Raw genomic sequence first — 19,961 nt, 5'->3', positions numbered from 1 at the left:
GTTACAATTAATCAACAGTTCACATCTCCTTTTAGATCTTTTATGACATCGGAGAAAATATTTGGTCTTGTGCTATTAAGTACTCTGAGGACATGGACTCACAATAACTATCAAGAGTGGGCAGACACGTTCTTGACATTTTAGCTTCAAATTGAAGTGAATTTACCTTTAGGTGGGGCTCGATCTGTGGACTTTAGTGTCACATAATGCTAATAGTAGATTTTTAGCTAAAATCAAAAAAACTAAACCAAAAAAAATTATAAGAATTAATTCAATCAAAGTGACAGAAACCGTACCTGGAATATTTGAATCCCGCGTAAAGTCAGTCCCAACGTCAGAGAGGCTTCGACTTCCTTCTTGTCCTGTGAACACAGACCAAACTCAGAAATCACGACAGACTTGTAAAGTCACATGACTCATGGGGGAAGCTGATTTTTGCTGCAGTACAACTGAAGATTCATAATTTTATAATTTGGAGCTTTTCCTAATGTTGCTCTGTTGATCCCTGTCCTGTCTACAGTCTACAGTGGAACTCATAAAAGTGTGGGCACATTATAACTGTGAGTCGTTGAAGAGCTCTGTGTGGAGAACACAGTAAACACTGTGGTTCGATTGCAGGACAATAACATAAATGCGGTCCAGACCACACAGAGTCAAACGTAGCATTTAAACACAACCAAAGTCTGTCAACATCAATCTCAGATACAGACGACACTCGACTACAAATACAGTACCAAACACTGAACAAGTCGATTTTTACATTACACACGTCCCCTCGAAGTTAAACACCAGAAAACTGCTATAGATACAAAGTCAAAGCAGCTGCAGTACAAAAACACCCAGTGTCGGCGTCACAGTGTCAGTCCCACTCACCTTGTAGAGTCTGTAGTAGTGCACAGTGACATCATCGAGCTGGGCACACTCTTTAATGTATTTTAGATGAGCTTCTGAGGCCGTGAGAGCAAACTGGTCCTTGTGCATGTTGGGGATGTGCCTCAGGATGTAGTCACGACCACGTTTGGCGATCACCTGGAGAACACAAGAGAGGGCGTTTTTACCCCAGGCCTTTGAGTGTAACTAGAGTCGAAGTAATTTTCCAACCTGGACGATGAAGGTTCATTCAATTCTATTCTATGCTCTTCTATTCTAGTAGAAATGTTCCATTATTCCTGTGGTGAGTTTTTAAAAATGTTCTTTATAACACAGCACCTTCCTATTATAAGTCAAAGCAGAATCTTAATTGGTATTGAAGTAGAAAGCTTTAAGACAGAGGCGCCCAATATGTGGATTGCAATCTACAAGTAGGCCCCACATTTTGGAAGATTGTGAGCAATTGAAAATATATTTCTGTAGTGTGCAGTAGTAACTATATACTGTAAGGACTGAATCATATTTTATCATTCAGCTACATGAATTTAACCAGTGGCCAAAACATATACTTAAACAAATAAATAAAGTATAATAATAAAGTATAAATAAAGTATGTTCAGTTTGTATGAGAAAATACATGTAATATATACATTTCCAACGTAGGCTGATCACTTCAGCCTGGTCATTTGAAAAGTAGTTCCGAAGGCGAAAAAATGGGGGAGGCCCTGCTTTAAGATCTCAGTGGAACTCATAAAAGTGTTGGCACATTATAACTGTGAGTCGTTGAAGAGCTCTGTGTGGAGAACACAGTAAACACTGTGGTTCGATTGCAGGACAATAACATAAATGCGGTCCAGACCACACAGAGTCAAACGTAGCATTTAAACACAACCAAAGTCTGTCAACGTCAATCTCAGATACAGACGACACTCGACTACAAATACAGTACCAAACACTGAACAAGTCGATTTTTACATTACACACGTCCCCTCGAAGTTAAACACCAGAAAACTGCTATAGATACAAAGTCAAAGCAGCTGCAGTACAAAAACACCCAGTGTCGGCGTCACAGTGTCAGTCCCACTCACCTTGTAGAGTCTGTAGTAGTGCACAGTGACATCATCGAGCTGGGCACACTCTTTAATGTATTTTAGATGAGCTTCTGAGGCCGTGAGAGCAAACTGGTCCTTGTGCATGTTGGGGATGTGCCTCAGGATGTAGTCACGACCACGTTTGGCGATCACCTGGAGAACACAAGAGAGGGCGTTTTTACCCCAGGCCTTTGAGTGTAACTAGAGTCAAAGTAATTTTCCAACCTGGACGATGACGGTTCATTCAATTCTATTCTATGCTCTTCTATTCTAGTAGAAATGTTCCATTATTCCTGTGGTGAGTTTTTAAAAATGTTCTTTATAACACAGCACCTTCCTATTATAAGTCAAAGCAGAATCTTAATTGGTATTGAAGTAGAAAGCTTTAAGACAGAGGCGCCCAATATGTGGATTGCAATCTACAAGTAGGCCCCACATTTTGGAAGATTGTGAGCAATTGAAAATATATTTCTGTAGTGTGCAGTAGTAACTATATACTGTAAGGACTGAATCATATTTTATCATTCAGCTACATGAATTTAACCAGTGGCCAAAACATATACTTAAACAAATAAATAAAGTATAATAATAAAGTATAAATAAAGTATGTTCAGTTTGTATGAGAAAATACATGTAATATATACATTTCCAACGTAGGCTGATCACTTCAGCCTGGTCATTTGAAAAGTAGTTCCGAAGGCGAAAAAATGGGGGAGGCCCTGCTTTAAGATCTTTGCTTTCATTTCATATTTATGTTATTAGAAATGGAACCTTCCTCCCTGGTCTGGACGCATCCAGAAAAAATTCCCATGACTCCTCAGTTACCAAATGCTGATGTACCATTCTGAAAATTGTGAGGAGTTTTTCCAGTGAAGGCATGTGGTGTTTCATCCACCATCACCATCCATCTTTAGGTCTTTTTTTAGGTCTATGTCTAACAGGAAGTCAGAAGTAAGACAGTAACAGGAGGTAAGGGAGTCCGCATCAAACTGAAAGCCACGGTGTTAAATATAATCCAGCTTTCTCGACTTAAACGTCTGGACTGTCTGCAGGGGAGTGGCAGCACACGTCGCCAATGAGGATAACGAGGCTTCCTGTCTGCTGCGGGGCGACCAGATGTCAGCTCCTGACGAGGCTCCGCCAGAAACACGGGCTGGAAACTTCATTTCTCGGTTTTTCACAGTTTTCTGTGACGTGAGTTTTCTAAGAACCTCAATCTTTCAGAGGATTTACTGCTCGGCAGCAGCTCTCCCCGTCCATTTCCTGTCAAGGCTGGTTAACGGTGGCGATAAGGAGGGCAGGAGGCTAATCACAGGAAGTGCAGAGCAATCAGAGGGGTGTGGCTAAGACAAGCATGACAGAGAAATAATGTGACAGGGGAGGAGACGTGGATGGAGGCCAGTGTGTGTGTTTGTGTCACTGCTGGGGACGAAAATAAACGTGTTGTCCCAGATGTGATCGTAACACACTTAGATGCAGATACGTTGTTCTTTTGTTCAGTGTGATTAACGACAGGTGGCTACAGACGCTCTGACTGTACCTGCCGTAGGCCAGGACACGTGAAAACACCTTGACTGTGGAGGTTTTCAGCTACGGGGACACAGCAGGTCACAGCTGCTCTTTTCCAGCCAGGATTTTAGAGCTCAAAGATATTGACCACAGAAAGGATCTTGTCAACAAAACGAGCAACTATAACTGTAGTTTTTTTATCTTTTGTAGACAATGATGCTGTGATAAAAAAACCCAAAAAACTTTACATCTAAATATAAGAGTTTTCAAAAACCTTTTAGTGGCAGTTTCCTGTTTTTACTTTAAGTTACAGATTAAACAATGACCAATTAAATTTTTTTTTAAAACGTCCTTATCTGTTTAATGTTTCAGAAAAAGCTGAAAAATTACAATAAAAATAATTTAAATTATGTAAGTAAGAAGCAGCAGTTTCTTTAAAAGTAATTTCTGAATACAAAAATGACTGGCGTCAGCTGTGCCTCCCAGACAAGAACTCAACAACCTTTCGCTGTGTTAAATAAACAGGTGCATTGTTTTTACTAAGATCATCTGTGCAGGTTTTGTTTGGATTACAGCAGGATGTGATCAGGTGCTACGAGGGAGGAGCCACAGGGAACAGTCGTAAACAACAGGAAAAGTGTAGGAACACGTGAGTCACCTGTAATCATGTCTGTCTATAGGACACCACAGACGGGAGAAAAACTCACCCACGGAGGGAAGTAGGCCTCAGGTTCAAAGTATTTCCCAAAGTGCTTGTTGCGTTTGAAGTTGCCCAGGTCTGCCTGCAGGGCAAACGCCGCCAGGAGGAAGTAGGCCTCCTCTCTTTGGATGCACTGAGAGAGCAGCAGCTGTTTCCTCAGGTGCCAGTAGTAGTAGTACCTGGCAACTCTGTCACTACAGAGAAGACGGAGAACGCAATTAGGCCGGGGATTTGGTCTGCAGTTTCACATTAGACGTTCACACTCTACGTTTGTTGTGGTACAACGTTTCTCTAATTCCACTGAGTGGCTCAAGTTAAAAAACTGTGTTGGTAAAAGTTCTTAGTTTTGACTCATTATGTCATGTCAGTAAAGTAAAAGTTCTTAGTTTTGACTCATTATTATCCCAATAACTTTGGCAGCTCAAACTTCTTAAATGTCAGTAGACATTATTTTGATGAGTTAAATAAGTAACATCATTTAAAATAGTCAGTAAATCTGAGGCTTCACTCACCTGATCAACCTTCCGTTCTCCACATAATACTGAGCTCTGAAGTGAATGATCATAGGCGGTCCAAACTGGTCGATTCCCTGCAAGAAAACAAGTCAAGTACTGGTTTTATTTACAATTACAGACCATCACTAAGTCCAGACACAAACACACTGAGTATCAGCGCTGAGGAGGTAAATAAAATGTATTAAAAGGTCAAGTCACAGATTTACTGTAAATCAAACACACAATTTTGGTTTTTTTTATAGTTAAAATATCACTTTCATAACAAATCACAGATTATAAACTGCTTAAAGAGCTATTAAATATATTACATAACTGGGGGTTATGAAAAAAAAGAGTTTGGAATATGTAGATTAGCCTATTATAGCATAATGAAACACAGCAGTAAACAAAAACACTGACCCTGGCTAACCTTAGCATTAGCTTAAAAAGTCAGCCTGCAGAGCCGACTCAAACACAAAGAATAAATGTGAAAACAACAATTTGTGGTCAGTGTAGGAGTGACTGTGGACGGTGACTGTCTGATGGTAAACTACATCCAGACAGTGTTACTTCCTGGTGCACTGTGGTCACCAAGAAGAAGCCAGATGTGGGACTAGACTCAGGCTGTTTTCTTATGAATTGTTAAAGTACAGAATAATGTCAGTGAGGCTAAAGGAATTCAGAAGGATGACTTAACAAACAAGTGTAGTAACAGTTTTGCTTTGAAATATTTATTTTTATATTCATGTGTAATAGAAAACTTAACAAAACATAAATCTCACCTTTAAAAATATTTTTATCAATTATTAGTAAAAATATAAACTAGATATATAAATAAATAAAATATAAGAATAATCTAAATTAAAACTTTTTTTATTTGATTCTCAAATGTTGAGTAATATCAGACTGATCCTGAGCATCAGATCGATCCATCTCTTGCATCAATCTGAGTTTATTTCACTTGATCTTATGAGTATTTGACATGGGATATATTTCTAAATTAAATTATTTTACTGTCGATAAGTTGAGAGGTGCAGGTGGATTTTAGTTTCAACACAAAAGTTGTAGTTTGGTATCTAATTTCACATTTTCACAGCACAATTTGAAAAACTCTGTGATGTCTCACCTTGCTGGCTTCTCTCTTCCATTCTTTGGGACAGTATTTGGAGAGTTTCTGATCCAGCTCCATGTAGATGTGTTCATTGTCTGTCAGGAGGAAGAGATAGACAGGTTCAGACCCGTCTCTGTGGACGTTCGAGTTAACATACCCCCCGTCCCCCTCCCTGTAAATGAGCTCCGTTGTAAGCCTGGGTTTCAAAGACGGAGTCGCTGCACTTCTCTCTGAACTCTAGGCCACTGATTTTCCATCTCATTTCTTCACCTCACTCTTTCATGTCCTAATCTGCTTCTGAAGTGACATCTTTCATGAGCTGCCGCCTGCTGAGCTGACAACTCTTTAAAGAGTCTTTAATGAAATGGAAATCTGAGATGACACAGAGCCTGAGCTGAGCTTCTCTGGCGGAGACAGCTCTCATATTTTCAATCCTAAGACACGTTTTGTGCAGGATGGTAACAAGAACTTTTGGCATCGAGGAATTACAGCAGTGACAAAGGTATTTGGTGATAATCTGACATCTTTGCAGTTTAAAATGCCGTTTCCATCCCAGTGCAGCTGAAGGCAAAGATATTTGGTCTGGAGAATCACTCCAGAAATATTCTGCTGAGATCCACATTTTTTTCAATTAAACACTGGAACAAATGTAAGTAAGATTGGGATTTTTCAGGATTAGATCATTCACATTTTCTTCATGTTTTATTCATGTCATTTTGCATCAGCAGCTCTGTGATCTGTTTACAGATTACTGATGTATAAGAGGTTAATTATGAACTGTGAATAGATGTCATTTGATATTTTGAGAAAAATGTGAGCATGATGAAAAATGAAACAAACCCTGAGTGCTGCGGGGCACCAACTATGAACTATTCTCATGATGAAACAGGTTTCATGAGGTGACAATAGTGAAGTGAAATGACTTGTATATGATCAAGAGTAAACAGACTGAATAGACGTCATTTAAAAAACAGCATCATGAGCTGGTCCATCATCAGTGTAACTACAATGTTTTTCAACCTTAGGGTCTCAACCCATGTGGGGTCACCTGGAATTTAAATGGGGTTGCCTGAAAACCCAAAAAAGGTTGGAAACCCCTGGGTTACTGGGTGGAATGCATACATGGAGCCACAGATACTCATTAAAGTATCTCTGCTTAAGAGAGATATGATAACTTGTTGGAAACCCCTGGGTTACTGGGTGGAACGCATACATGGAGCCACAGCTACTCATTAAAGTATCTCTTAAGAGAGATATGATAACTTAACAGTACAAGGACCAACAGGGTGGAGCGCAGATTTCTACTGGCTTTGCTGCAAAAGCGTGACCTTTCTTGGACAATGAAACGGAGGCTCGTTTGCAAAAACTAACCTGGTCACAGAGAAAACAACGTCACTGTGTGTATAGGCATGTTTGATTGGCTCCATGTGACTTTGAAATGCAAAATGTGCTGTTTTGACTCTCTTCCTTCCAAACAGTGAGGAAACAGATGTCTGGATGACACTGTGCTCAGGGAGGACAGTGGGTGACACACAGGGAGTGGGTGGCCTCTGTTTGCCTTGGGGATTTCACGCTGTTCAGACAAGCACTTCAGGAATGTCCCACCATCAGACCCACTGGCTCCTGCTCAACTGACCCGCTGGGTCGCCATTGGCTCACCGGGAAGCCAGCTGTCTGACAAAACACTGCCTTTACAATTTACTCTCTCCTAACAGTTGCCCACAACTGTCAACCCACTATCTGGCCAATCCGTGGGTCCGACACGGTGACTCAGTCCAACCCTTGCCCAGTCCTTGCGGCAGTAAAAACAGCTTGAGACTGATGGTACAACGGGGACCAGTCAGGACAAGGTAGTCCTGGTTCCTGAGAAACCGACATGACAGATAGGTGAGAGATGCTACATTTGACAGATCTTGGGTTCTCTGCCAAGTTATTGGTCTGTGGAAAGTAACAGCCGGGCTACACCTTTTTACATGTTCCTCTTGATGAATGGGTTCACACCACAAGTGCAACTACAGGCACTTGTCAAATCACTGGGAAATAAAAAGGACCTTTTATACAGAGATTGTGTTGCAGTGGTGTAACCGTGGTGTTCGGCCTTTACACCACCCTTGTGCCTTTGGACAGGAGTTAAAGGCTGGGAAAAATGCTCGACTGTATCGTCTACAAAGATTGACGAAAGTGAAATTAAACCACAATGCCACATGACTCAAGTGAATTAGGGCCAACTGTGGCCTAGAGGTTAAATGAAGATCACAGGACAACTGAATTAAAAACCTAACACTAAGCAAAATAAAAATCAGCCAATGGCTCTAGTACTCCTCATTTGTTAAATGCCAAGGACCAATTTGATTAATGTAAAAAAAATGAAAAGCTAAGACAAGAAATTTTTCATAATCTTGTAAAAATCTTCCAAACCTGCCAACTGCTCATCTCTCTCCACCAAACTCCATAGGAAATATCATTGATTTTACATCAGGGCACACAGGATTACTTCATCCAATAAATCTCCTGTATACCTTCGAACTCAAATCAAGTTTTGTCTATGGACTTTGATGTTAAAGGTCCCATTTTAGTTTCTAAAACATATCCAATTAACCTGCTGCTTTAAAAAAGTGTCCCCTTTTGTCTCTTGTCTTTCAAGCAGTCATATTTCCATGAGATTTATTTGAGCATGTTTCATGAAAAAATCTGTACTATTCCTTTAAGACTAATTTCTTACTTTGAATGACGCTGAGACCAAATAGGTGGCAGTCCTTCAGCCTCAGGAGGTCACACACCTGGACCAACAGTTCTTGGCACAGAGTCTTCACCTGTGAAGTTCAAAGGAAGAGAAGAAAGGAGGACGGTTTACATTTACTTCTAGACGATCGCATCTCTTTTAACATAAACACAATCACACAACAGCTACACTAACATGCTGTGAGCACTGGCTGCACATGTGTGCTACACATGGTTGACTCCCTCTGACACATGCAATGACAAACACATCCACCCCATGTTCACCCCATCTTTTGGACACAGCAGGAAACAGCAGATGATGTATTTATTAAATGAATGAGAGCAGCAGTTCATTTTTCTTCAGAGATTTATTCGAGGATGGAATGAAAGGCAGTATTTGTATAGTACTTAAAGTCAGGGGATGAAGAACTTCACTTGATTATGACATTTTAAGATCCAAAAGAAGGATTTATCTAAACTCCTTATTTGGGGTTAGTTGAGGAATTAACTAAAGGCGGAAAAAAATCGAAACAGATTATTCAAATTTTTATGTTTCTTCCTCTTTAAACCAACATGTAAAGGCTTTTCACTGCTCAAAGTGATTGACTGATACTGAGGGAAAGGCTGCATTTACTGCTTTTGTGTTCATTTATTTCTTCTACCATATCCTAATCTTAAAGGAACGGTACACTACTTTTATAAAAATGAAGGTTCCTTGATGTCAAAAACAAAATTAGTGAGAGAGAAATGGCTGCCATTTAATCCACAGATTCTGACAGATTTTCTGTGCTTGTACACTAAGGTATCATATGCCTTTGCAGTAGGTATGTTAAACTTAAGGTTCACACAAATCCACAAATATAACTTAATATAATCCTGTCTAATGCTAACATTTCAAGTTCAGCAACAATAGGCAAAGTGATCCGTTCACTTACATTGACTATGACGTTGAGAGTGTCATCATTGGGCAGAAAAACACAAACACAGCGACGGTCCTGCATGGCTTTGTTGTTGTGGAAGTTCAGTTTGTTCATCTTTGTCTGGCTGCGACAAAACAGGCCCCTCCGCCTGCTTTCCTGGTTTGGGGTCCCTCTGATGACCCGCCGCTACCTTAGTGCCTGTAGCCCAGTACAAACGCAGCAGCTCCTCTAGGCTCAGCAGGCCAAGCAGCACTCATGGGGCAGGGCATGAGGACACGGCTGCAGGATGACACTGTGAGGAGAAAACAGAGAGAACGTGAGAACAGCTGACTAGAGTTTTGGTGGTAAAGTTTTGCAGGTAGTGAGGCTGTCTAGGAATTGAAAAACGGTCTCATAAGATGGAAAATAAAAAGACATGGATGGAGAGGAGGTCAAAATCCCTGTTTGCGTCCATGACTCTGTGACTGTGGGATGTGGACGACTGCACAGGAACATGTGAACATCAGTGTGGAGAGGAACTGACAGAAGGTAATACCAATACCATGAGAAAAACACAGCGGCTGCAGCCTGAGTCACACTGAAGCCCCACTGATTTCTATCACTTTCTCACTGGGAGACACTACAGAACATTAACTTTAGGGCTTCTTAACAGCACAGAGAGTAAACAGCAGCAGAAATGCACATCACATAAGAACAACTGACTTGGACAGCTGTTAAGAGACTTTCTGAGCTAGAGAAGTTGACTAAACGTCTGATTTCTGATACTTTAAAGCAGCTGTTTATCCTTATGTTTTTAGAGGAAGGCAACTGACTGACTTGAGTTTCAAAAAGCCGATGACGTCTCCTACCTTTGTCTCTTACTATACTTTATATTTCTAGAAGTTAACATGTTTTTTGGAGCTCAGTATCTGATCGAAAATCTCCTAGTGATTGGAACATGAAAAGGCCTTCACTAAGAACTGGATTAAAGTAAAGCACCAAGTCAGAAACAATGGCTGACAATAATAGACAGTATATGTGAAAAATGTTATTATTGTTATCAGTCATGATGTGATGAAATGCCCTGTTACTAAATGGAACATGGCTTAACAGCAGTGTCACGTCTAAAATGGTGCTGCTTAAATAAGTCCTGGCGGAAACACGGAAGTATAATTGTTTGTTTTAGCTAATCTTTATTTCTTTTGTATATGTCTTGTTAATGTGTGTTTGATAAAGGATTAAACCAAATAAAGGTTTTAAAAATAGGCTTGATCTGTACTGATTAATTTACCAGTCAAGAAAAGCTTCAAGGAAAATATTTTCCACTCCGCACGGCCAACATGTTACATCATTATCCCCAGAATTCCACTTTTGAAGAACAGTTTTTGTCAGTGTTTTCAAGGACAAAGTGATTTTAACATTGTCTTTAAAGCAGTAAGTTGTTCTTAGCCAGAACTGAGCCCGAGGGATCGTGAGACCAGCAGGGGGTGTGAAAAGTCACAGACCAGACAAAAGAATGTTAGAGAACAATCAGTGGAGATTATCACCTCATCCTGTCCCTCACCTGGAAGTCGTGTTGTCATTAAAAATAGGATAAGACAGATAGTGGGAAGGACCTCACCCCTGAGAGGAAAGGAATTTAAATTTTAAAAGATGTAGATACATAGGCTTCCATTCACAGCATGGTGACCTTCTGCAGTTTCTGTAGAGCCTAATTCACACTACAGTGTTGGTCACCAGGGTCAAACACTACATGAACTTCCTGCAGAAGACACTCACCGGATACATGTAGTTTGAAGAGCACACTTGGTCATATGTGGGAGGTTTTACACTTTTTACACCCTCTTCTTTCATACATGGCTGTCACTAGTTTAAACAAATTGCTAGACCTTTGAGCAACTTCTGGTTTATAGGAGTAGGCTTGTGATTGGTGGTTTGTCATTTTGAATCCCATGTGACGTGTTATGTAAGCACCAAAACCTGATGAAGCTGCTTCTTCTTGTTAATATAAGTTATTTAAAGTTGATCATGATCTTGACTTTTTCACTTTAACCCTCATATTTTCATTCGTGTGAGTGAGAGATTTTCCTTGTTGAAACGGAAACACAAGGGTGTTTCTAAAACGTGATTAATTCTAGTCTCCAAACTGCTAATATTTACATAAAAATTAGAAAGGCCTGAAGTCCTCATTTGCCTTTAGATTAAAAAAAGGGTGTCAGAGTTAGAAAGAAAAGTTGCTGGTATTACAGTTGCTCTTGCAGGAGCATTTCAAGAACAAGAGAAATAAACTTTTTACAATTACCAATAATAAAATAGGATTAAATATAATCATACGAAGTTTACTCCTGAAAAACAAAGAAGTGTAAAGCTTGTGCTGAAGAGTTTAAACACTTTTAACAACTGGAAAAACTTGAAAAAAAAAAAGACTGATTGTTGTCATATGCTCTGCTTGTCCTCATGCCAATATGTCCCAGGTCAGGACAGTCGCCTTAAGACATTTGTGGCACCTGTGCCAGGAATTAGCGAATGAATGTGCATATGTGGAGAATAGAAAAACAGCAGGGTTAAGACCTTTTAGTGATCATCACAACAAAACAAATGGTGTATTAAACTAGTCTGTTTATCTTTAAACTTTAATCAATTCAGTTTCCTTGCAGTGTATGGCCTTACCAGAATTGTTCAGCCCATGGAAAGTCTGTTTTAGGAGGTGAAACAAGACAACATTGTTGTCTTGTGGGAAAAAGCAGCCGTAAATGCACATACAAACAGTCACCGTCCAGCATCTGTTCTCATTAATGCTAGTCAGGTGTCGAGCCGTGAACGGATACAATTCCCCACAGTGATGCTAACTTTTACTAAATTAAACCACACATAAGTGCATGTAAATTGAGATGAGAGTACAATAAGTCACAAACACACACACACACACACACACACACAGCAGTAACTGGTCCTGCTCTGTTTCAATGACCATATGTCAGTTACTGCTAGCGAGCAGCCGGACTGTGAGAAGGCTGTGAGGATAATTAGCTTTTTCTAATTGGATCAGTTCCATACATCACTCCTTTCCTCCAATGATTCCCGGTAAGTAAGGTCAGACACATTACTTACAGAAACAACCTTGAATGTTTACTTTGCCAAGTCTATACAATTGACACAGACAAGAAAAGAGAGAGAGAAAAAACATTGTGATTACATCTTAATTACCATTAAAAGTTCAGAATGTTCTATTTTCCACAGTTTCCATTGGAACAAGAACTACAGCTGAGTTAAATATTCAGTATTTTCTGCTTTTGTATTAAATGTTTGGGGAAAAAATACATTCCTTATCAGGTTACAAATCTCTACAAATCAAAATAATCGTTGACTTCAGACGGTGACACCACGTGAACACGGGAATCATAACTACCACAAAAATGATCCAGTCAGAGGTTAACACATAAACCATCCAGCACACACTCTACACATGAACTGAGAAGTTGCTATTGTTGTTGTTGTATTTTTGAGGGTAATTTGTGTCCATCAGGCCTGACATGTTTTTGCAGTCGAGAAAAGTCTGCATGTTTTCACAAGAACAGACAGAGCAGCACCGTCAGCTCTGTGCTAAGAAGCCAAAAATATATATAGTTATTTTCCGTACTTGTTTGTTTGTATTTAAGGTTGGCCTAGGTCAGCTGGTGTCTGGCCACTTTCAAATCAACATATCAGTCAATTGTGTTTGATTAAAGTTTATACAGATTTACCTGTGATGATGCCGATCCACAGCTTGTGGGCCTCATGGTGTAGTTCGCAGCTAAGTGACTGTTGTAAAAATCGATGCTTCTTCAGAGTGAGTTGCGTCATGTCTGCCCTCCCCGGGAGCCCTCACCGCAGAGAGAATGTCCACTGTGAAATTAAAGGGTGGTTTCTCTTACACTCCGCATGGGTAATGCTGTGCTTGAGTGTGACGGGAGAGCTGGGTAATGAAATTACTGCTGCTTTCCATCACTACCCCCGCTTCGCTGCCATGCAAAGTGTGTTGCGACACTGAAGTTCGTCTAAAGCAGGAGGCACAAAGAGCAACCAAACAGAACTTCCTCCTGCCTTTCAGCCTGTAGCTGGGATTCTGTTAACGTGGCAGACCTCGGATTCAGGCGTGACAACAAATTCCACACCGTGGAAACAGAAAGAGAGGGCCTCTGTCCCAACTAAACCTTCTCTTTCTCATTCTTTCCCTCCGACGTTGACATCAGATGGGTGGGGTGTCTCCGTGTCCAGCTATTGGAAGCTGGAGCACGAGGGAAAAGTCTCCCTGTTGCCCCAATAAAGGAAGCTGTCACCACACTGATTTAAGAATAGCTTCAGGTGTGGTATGTGTCAAACTGTAAGAGACAATACAGGGAGAAAGAAGGAGATAAAGTTTGGCAGCGCTTGAAACTCAAGCATGAAAAAAAAAAAACGGCTGCAGTCAGGAGAATTCCTCACTAACATCTGCTTCTCATTCCAACAATAGCGCTCTTTGATTCCTAATGCACATAGCAAACCGCTCCATGTGTCCACGGACAGTATCCTACGACCTGGGGCACATGGGAATGCTAACTCCTCATTTGGAGATTTGAACATAAATCTTACTTTAAGTAGCTGCACTCTTAGACTACAGTAATTTGAGAAGCACGTGGACATGTCAGGAGAAATCTATATGTTTTAACTCCAAATGTCAAATTTAAGTTAAATGTTAAGCTTGGATTCAAATTTTGTTACAAGCTTTGATTTCTGATTCTCCATGTAAATTCAATTAAAAAGTATGCTGCCAGTTTTCGTTAATGATGAAGCTGGAGAAGTCCAGTTGCTTACAACTAAACACTTTGGATAACATGACCTGAATGAATGAGAATATTCACAGACATTTATGTCTTTAGTGACAACAATCTTAACTGACCATCTTCACGAAAGGCATAATGGTATGGGAATGTGGGACAATGTGTGTGTTCAGCTTAATGGAACAGATATTTCTGTTTCTAAATAAGGGAGATCCTAATCATGCAGCACTAATCGCAGTAATCACCAATGTGGCAAATATTCCCCAGGAACAGTTTTTATGGCACTTAATAGCACACAATACAATTTTGGAGAAGCCAATTTGGGCCACTTCCCTTCCGATAATATGGACATGGACAACTTAATGCAAAGATGCACTACTGTCTGTGTACTTCACGTACAAAACTACAATTTTCCACTGATATATGGGGGCAAATATGTTGATAAATTGTCTTCTAAATTGGACTGAATTTTTGGTCACTTGTCTTTTTTGGTTGATAAGTGATCATTTCTGTGTCGACCTGGTGGAGGGTCCAATGAAAGTGACACATCTTAAGTATGCAAATCTGTCCAATATTAGGCTGAAGTGTGGTTCTTCAGTGCACATGGGCTAAGAGGGTTAGGCTGTTTGCTTTATTATCTGAGCCAGACAAATACATTCAGGTGTCGACCAAAAACAGGTGTCTCCTTGGACATCATGTAATGAAAACATAGACATCATTATAACTGATTTACCCAACAATTCTTGTTAAAACTCACATTGTAGTTTCCATCAAATTTTCAAACTCATGTTTCATTGTTTGCTCCTTGTAGTTGGATGAAAGTTTTGTTCTTCGAGGTCAAAGTGACACTGATATTGCAATACCTTTTGATATAATAATAATAATAACGTCAGACAATAACATGTGTCTACCAGTAAGTCTTGGTTAGTCCCAGTTTGTTTAAGCTGTTGTCTTTACTACAAAAATCTATTCAATAGGAAAAAGAGAACAGGCCTAAACTTTAAGCACATTTATTTTGAGACACAAAATATCTGTTTTATTGGCAGATCATTGTCGGACTCACAGAAAGGCTGCAGCATTTGGAGTTTACATTAAAGAACTATTTAAAGAAAGAAATAAAGAAACAAAACCTGCTGATGTTAGCACTATGAGGGCAAAAACATTATATTTAGCCAGTAGTGTGCCCCACAGACTGTAGATGCTGACACACTGCCCTGGCTTTATAAATTGTGTTAACGACTACATCCAGAAACTTTTTTTTACTCTCTGCTTGGTTTTCTGCCAAAGGAGATGTTTATTCAGCTAATGGGAAATGTTGCTGAGCTGACCTGTGGCCTAACATCACACTGGTTACAGGATTGCATTAGCTTTAAACTTTCAACTTTAAACTACTAAACCATCAAGTTGCAGTGCAGTAAATTATGACATTTATTTATCTGTTAAACCACTGGTTCCGAAAGTAGAGGTGGGGACAAGCAGGTGGGAAGCAGCGAGACAAACTAATCTCTATTTCATTATTTACTTAAATTTATTTGTAATGATTTTATTTTATTATATTACAATGTCTACAAAAAGGATGTACTGCAAAAAAGGTAGTACCAAAAATCTTAACTATAGTAGAACCTTTGTGTGACAGAAAACTTTACCTGAAGGTAAAACAGAAGTAGTTTCCAGTAAAGTTTCTAGTCCTAATTATAGCTTCCAGCAGGGTATTTTAGTTCCTGGTGGACTCATGATGTAAGGAAGTCACTGGCCATAAGTTAAGAAGGAATCTAACTCTAAACATTTGCCCAGTCTGTAATGATGTAGTCTGTTATTTACTTGTCTATCTTTGCTGTCCACAGTGTTTTGATGAGGTAACACTTAAGATATTAATAGTCTGTAAGCATGTTTGGCTGCTCTGCCATAAATACTTGGATGCTGTGTGTGTATGTGTGTGTGTGTACATTTCTGTCCTCTAAGCCTAATCTTAGGGAGAGGGAAAACCTCGAGCATCCTTTAAGAACATTACATGATGCTTTGCCTACTTTGCCTATACCATCACCTTGCAGATATTTTTTGTTGACTAGGACAGTTTACCCATTTATCCCTATTGTGCTAACAGCACAGAAAGTAAACCATCCTCAGAGTCAAATGTAAAATCCAGGAACCTCAACTGGATTTTAAAGATAAGTTGAAGGAGTGCAGCATCTAAATGATGGCAATTATACAAAACACAAGCAGAGCCAGCTCCAGTTTAAACACAGTTTACTCCAGGATCTGGGGAGTAGAAGCCTTGATTTCCTACTTGATCCAAATGCCGTGCACATCAACCACTGAACACTGCAAAGCACTATAATGAATTTAAGTTGTGTAATTCACCAAGAAACGTCAAGGAAGGGATAATGGGTGGCCGTAGGCTCACCACCACTCTTTCTCTCTAAACTCAGCTGTAATATTTACATCCCGGTATCCAAATCAACTGCTGAGGTAATCTATCTCCTTGAAAATAAACTCTATGGACGTTCTCATCACTTTTGGATTTGGTCCAGGAATGACTGCCGATTAAGAGTCCTGAGCATCATCCTCCTTGATTAATTACTCTGCTTTCTTGAAAGTGTATAATTAGGAAAGTGACAGTGAGTTCTATCTTTACCCTCAGTCCTACAACTGCTATCTCAACATATCAGAGTTGCCTTTCCTCAGTGTTGTTGGTTTGGTGGCCAATGGTAAAGGCCTTGTGGCACCATGATCTAGTCAAAGTGATATGTTTTGGATAACAACAGAAAAATGACCCAAACCTTTGTGCATTTGAGTGTTGACATATCTGGAAATATGTCAGGGATGTCTTCAGCATGTGGAAACCAAGTTGGACTCTATCACAGTAACGTAACACTATTTATCAATCGTGTCATTCGTAGAAGCCCCGGGTTTTAATTCAGTTTCTTGCCTTTGTGTCACTAGGCTACAACCATAACCCAAAGTCACCCATCTTGCCCCTGCTGACCTTTGCAGGTTCCAGTGGTAAAAAAATAGGAAGTGATAGATCAGGACAAAGCATCTGGGATTATATCACATCTGTAATTTTTAACAAAGAAAAGACGCAACAGGTTCTCTTGCAATGTGCCTAGATACACAACATGTTTGGAGTACTTCTCAGTTTTACCCTCAAGAACAATCACTATGTTAATCTCTAAAGTGAAAAGTTGGGTTTGGAAAATCTGGGTTTCACAGCAAAGCTGTCAAGAGACGATAAAGGTTTAACTTACATTTAAAGGAAATCTTGACATCCTGTGATTTGGGTCATAAACATACAATTAAGTTGGCTTCTTTGACATCTTACTTAATGATCAACTTCTACTGATGTTCCAAACTTGGCTTATTTCCCATTTTTAGGAATACATTAATGCCGTGTGTGCACTATATGCTGATACTGTTTGACGCAAGTAGCAAACTGCAATATCATCTCTAACTGTGTGAATGGAATAGCATCAGTTACTTTCATTGTCAAATTTGAAGTACTAAAACACACTAGGAGTGTTGTATTACTGAATCTATTTCAAATAAAGTTTGGCTTCAAATACTGAGACACAGGTCACAGGTATTTTCAGGGTCATGTCATGAGCAGAGAGTTAGAAAGAGGGAAGAAACACAGGTTTTTACTCCAAGTTTTAGTTTCAGAATGGGTAGAACATTCACAACAGTTTGGAGTAAAAGTTCTGTTATGCCAATATCATTGTTTGGAAGCTATAAACATACAGCGACACAGTAGAATCAAAATGTATTCAGAATACTTACAGAAGAAACTCCAAGTTCCTTTAACGCTACAGCAAAGATTTTCCATTTCTCAATGTTCATAACATCTGGCTTCCATGTTGCGCTGAAGAACTAGTGACTGACACACACACACACACACACACACACACACACTGCCTACAATGCCAGACGTGTCAGAACAGAGTCAGCATCCATTCCCCGCCCAGCATTCAGTCTTCGACTGTGCATGAGCAATGCCACAAAACTAGCAATCGCTGTGAAATACACCGCAAAAACGTCAACCCCACCATTACGTATGCCTGAAATAGCGCAAGTAGCATTAAAAGAGAGGGTTAAATGAGAGCTCTAATTACAAGAAACCCCAAAAGGCACCGTGTTTCTCTCCTTAAACCAAAGATTCCTGCACTGACTGATTGAAATACAGGGAAGTCGCAGGTGATCTGATCTGCTTCCTGTGTGCAGATTTTTGGAACAGGGATCGCCTCCTCTATTGTTTACACTGTCACACCTGAGGAGAGTCATGAGACTGATATATAGTAAATAGTTTTTGTAAGGAACAAAATGTCCTTGCAGGAGTTTAACTGCAGCATTTGGTATTCACAAAAACAGTGAGTGAGGGCTTTGTCACCATGGTCTGATGTATTATTTCAGGTTTTTGATGCTTGATGGTTAGCTAGCACTTCTTTAGTCACATTCTATGACTTCTTATCTAAGTACAAATACAGAGCAAGAACTAAGTCCATAATTGGAACAAAAACATCAACACAACCATCAGATAGTGACACAAATTTAGAAACTAAACCATAACAAAGACTAAACGCTAGGATTGGTCATGTGTCTACCAACTGAAAATACCACAAAAATCAGCCAAATATAAAAAAACTAGAGTCAAATAAGTCCTTTGTATCCTTGCTTTACTTCCACCAGCCATTGCTGAAGGAGCTCAGGAAAAATACGAAGCAGGAATCAAGAGCACAAGATACAAATACAGGAAGACCTGACCCCATTACTTCGCCCCCACCTGTGCATTTGAGACACAGGCAAGCAATGCTGATTTGATTTTGTTCTAATCTAAAGTGTTTTTAAAGACAATATAGCAAAGCCACGCCGTGGTTATTTGTAAAAATAATAATAAAAAATAAAAACCTAAACTAGTTTTCTGTAGCGCCCCCTGTCTTGTGGGTAAGTGTTTGGCCGCCTGCTCTACCCATCAAATTATGCCAACTTTGGAAAAAAAGCACCTGATTAAACCTTTCCTGGTTTTCCAAGCTTGCATGCAAAAGAATCCACCTGGGACAGACAGTATACTAACCTAGAAAGCCCAGGGCAACTGTATAACTTACAAGTAAGACATTTTAACAGTACACACACCCACTGTAAACACAGATGCGATAACAGGCACAATCAGATGGTTACAGATAAGGTTTCTGCTTCTTTCTGACAACAACAGAATTCTCATCTTTCTCCATCCTCCAACCTCAGTGGCACCTGTAGCTACCTCAGTCCTTGGTTATGTTGATCTGGCACTCACACAATAGGGAAACAAGCACAAACAAGAGTTTCCTCCAATTCCACACATCAGAATTAAAGGGATGACAATACGAACTGTGTATAACAACAACAGCATTATCTTAAGCACCGCAGTCGACCTTGTTAATGACACTTTTTGTATTCACTGCAGACTTTCAGCATCAGCAGAGAGAAACAGACCTGAGGGCAGGGATTCGGTCCAGCTTTTGATGTGGGCTTTAGGAGAAGAAAACTTGGGGAAAACAACACAAACCAGATTTGGAGAAAAACATTTAAAATAGAAAAAACTAAATATATTGGTGGATTTTTATCATTGTGAAATGTTAAACAGGTGTAAATACAACAATTTGATATAGTATATGTCTGAAATGGAATATCAGCCGTAATATTTGTAAATCTAATTGGCAATAAACAAATATCTAGCTTTTGATCATAGTAATGCTCACCTATTTTTGGTAAGCAGGATGTATATACTTTTGTG

At 39.7% G+C, this 19,961-nt stretch overlaps 1 protein-coding gene across 2 annotated transcripts in view; it reads right to left on the bottom strand.

The window, feature by feature from the left end:
* Positions 1–19,961, bottom strand: part of frmd6 (FERM domain containing 6) — a 31,052-nt gene that overhangs the window by 8,465 nt on the left and 2,626 nt on the right. The window contains exons 2-8 of one of the 2 annotated variants that reach the window (XM_008312700.3): positions 9,432–9,708; positions 8,498–8,588; positions 5,791–5,870; positions 4,683–4,759; positions 4,178–4,364; positions 1,959–2,114; positions 297–362 (exon numbers count right to left, since the gene is read on the bottom strand). In XM_008312700.3, the coding sequence (XP_008310922.1) occupies positions 297–362; positions 1,959–2,114; positions 4,178–4,364; positions 4,683–4,759; positions 5,791–5,870; positions 8,498–8,588; positions 9,432–9,530 (756 nt within the window). In that variant the 5' untranslated portion in view covers positions 9,531–9,708. Of the gene's footprint in view, positions 1–296; positions 363–873; positions 1,057–1,958; positions 2,115–4,177; positions 4,365–4,682; positions 4,760–5,790; positions 5,871–8,497; positions 8,589–9,431; positions 9,709–19,961 lie in introns of those variants that run through there. The other variant, XM_008312693.3, reaches the window with a different exon arrangement.

Source organism: Cynoglossus semilaevis, chromosome 1 (assembly GCF_000523025.1).
Source record: "Cynoglossus semilaevis isolate Cse_v1.0 chromosome 1, Cse_v1.0, whole genome shotgun sequence".
NCBI lineage: Eukaryota > Metazoa > Chordata > Actinopteri > Pleuronectiformes > Cynoglossidae > Cynoglossus > Cynoglossus semilaevis.
The sequence above is the reverse complement of the archived record's forward strand: the minus strand, read 5'-3'. Positions and strand labels throughout refer to the sequence as shown.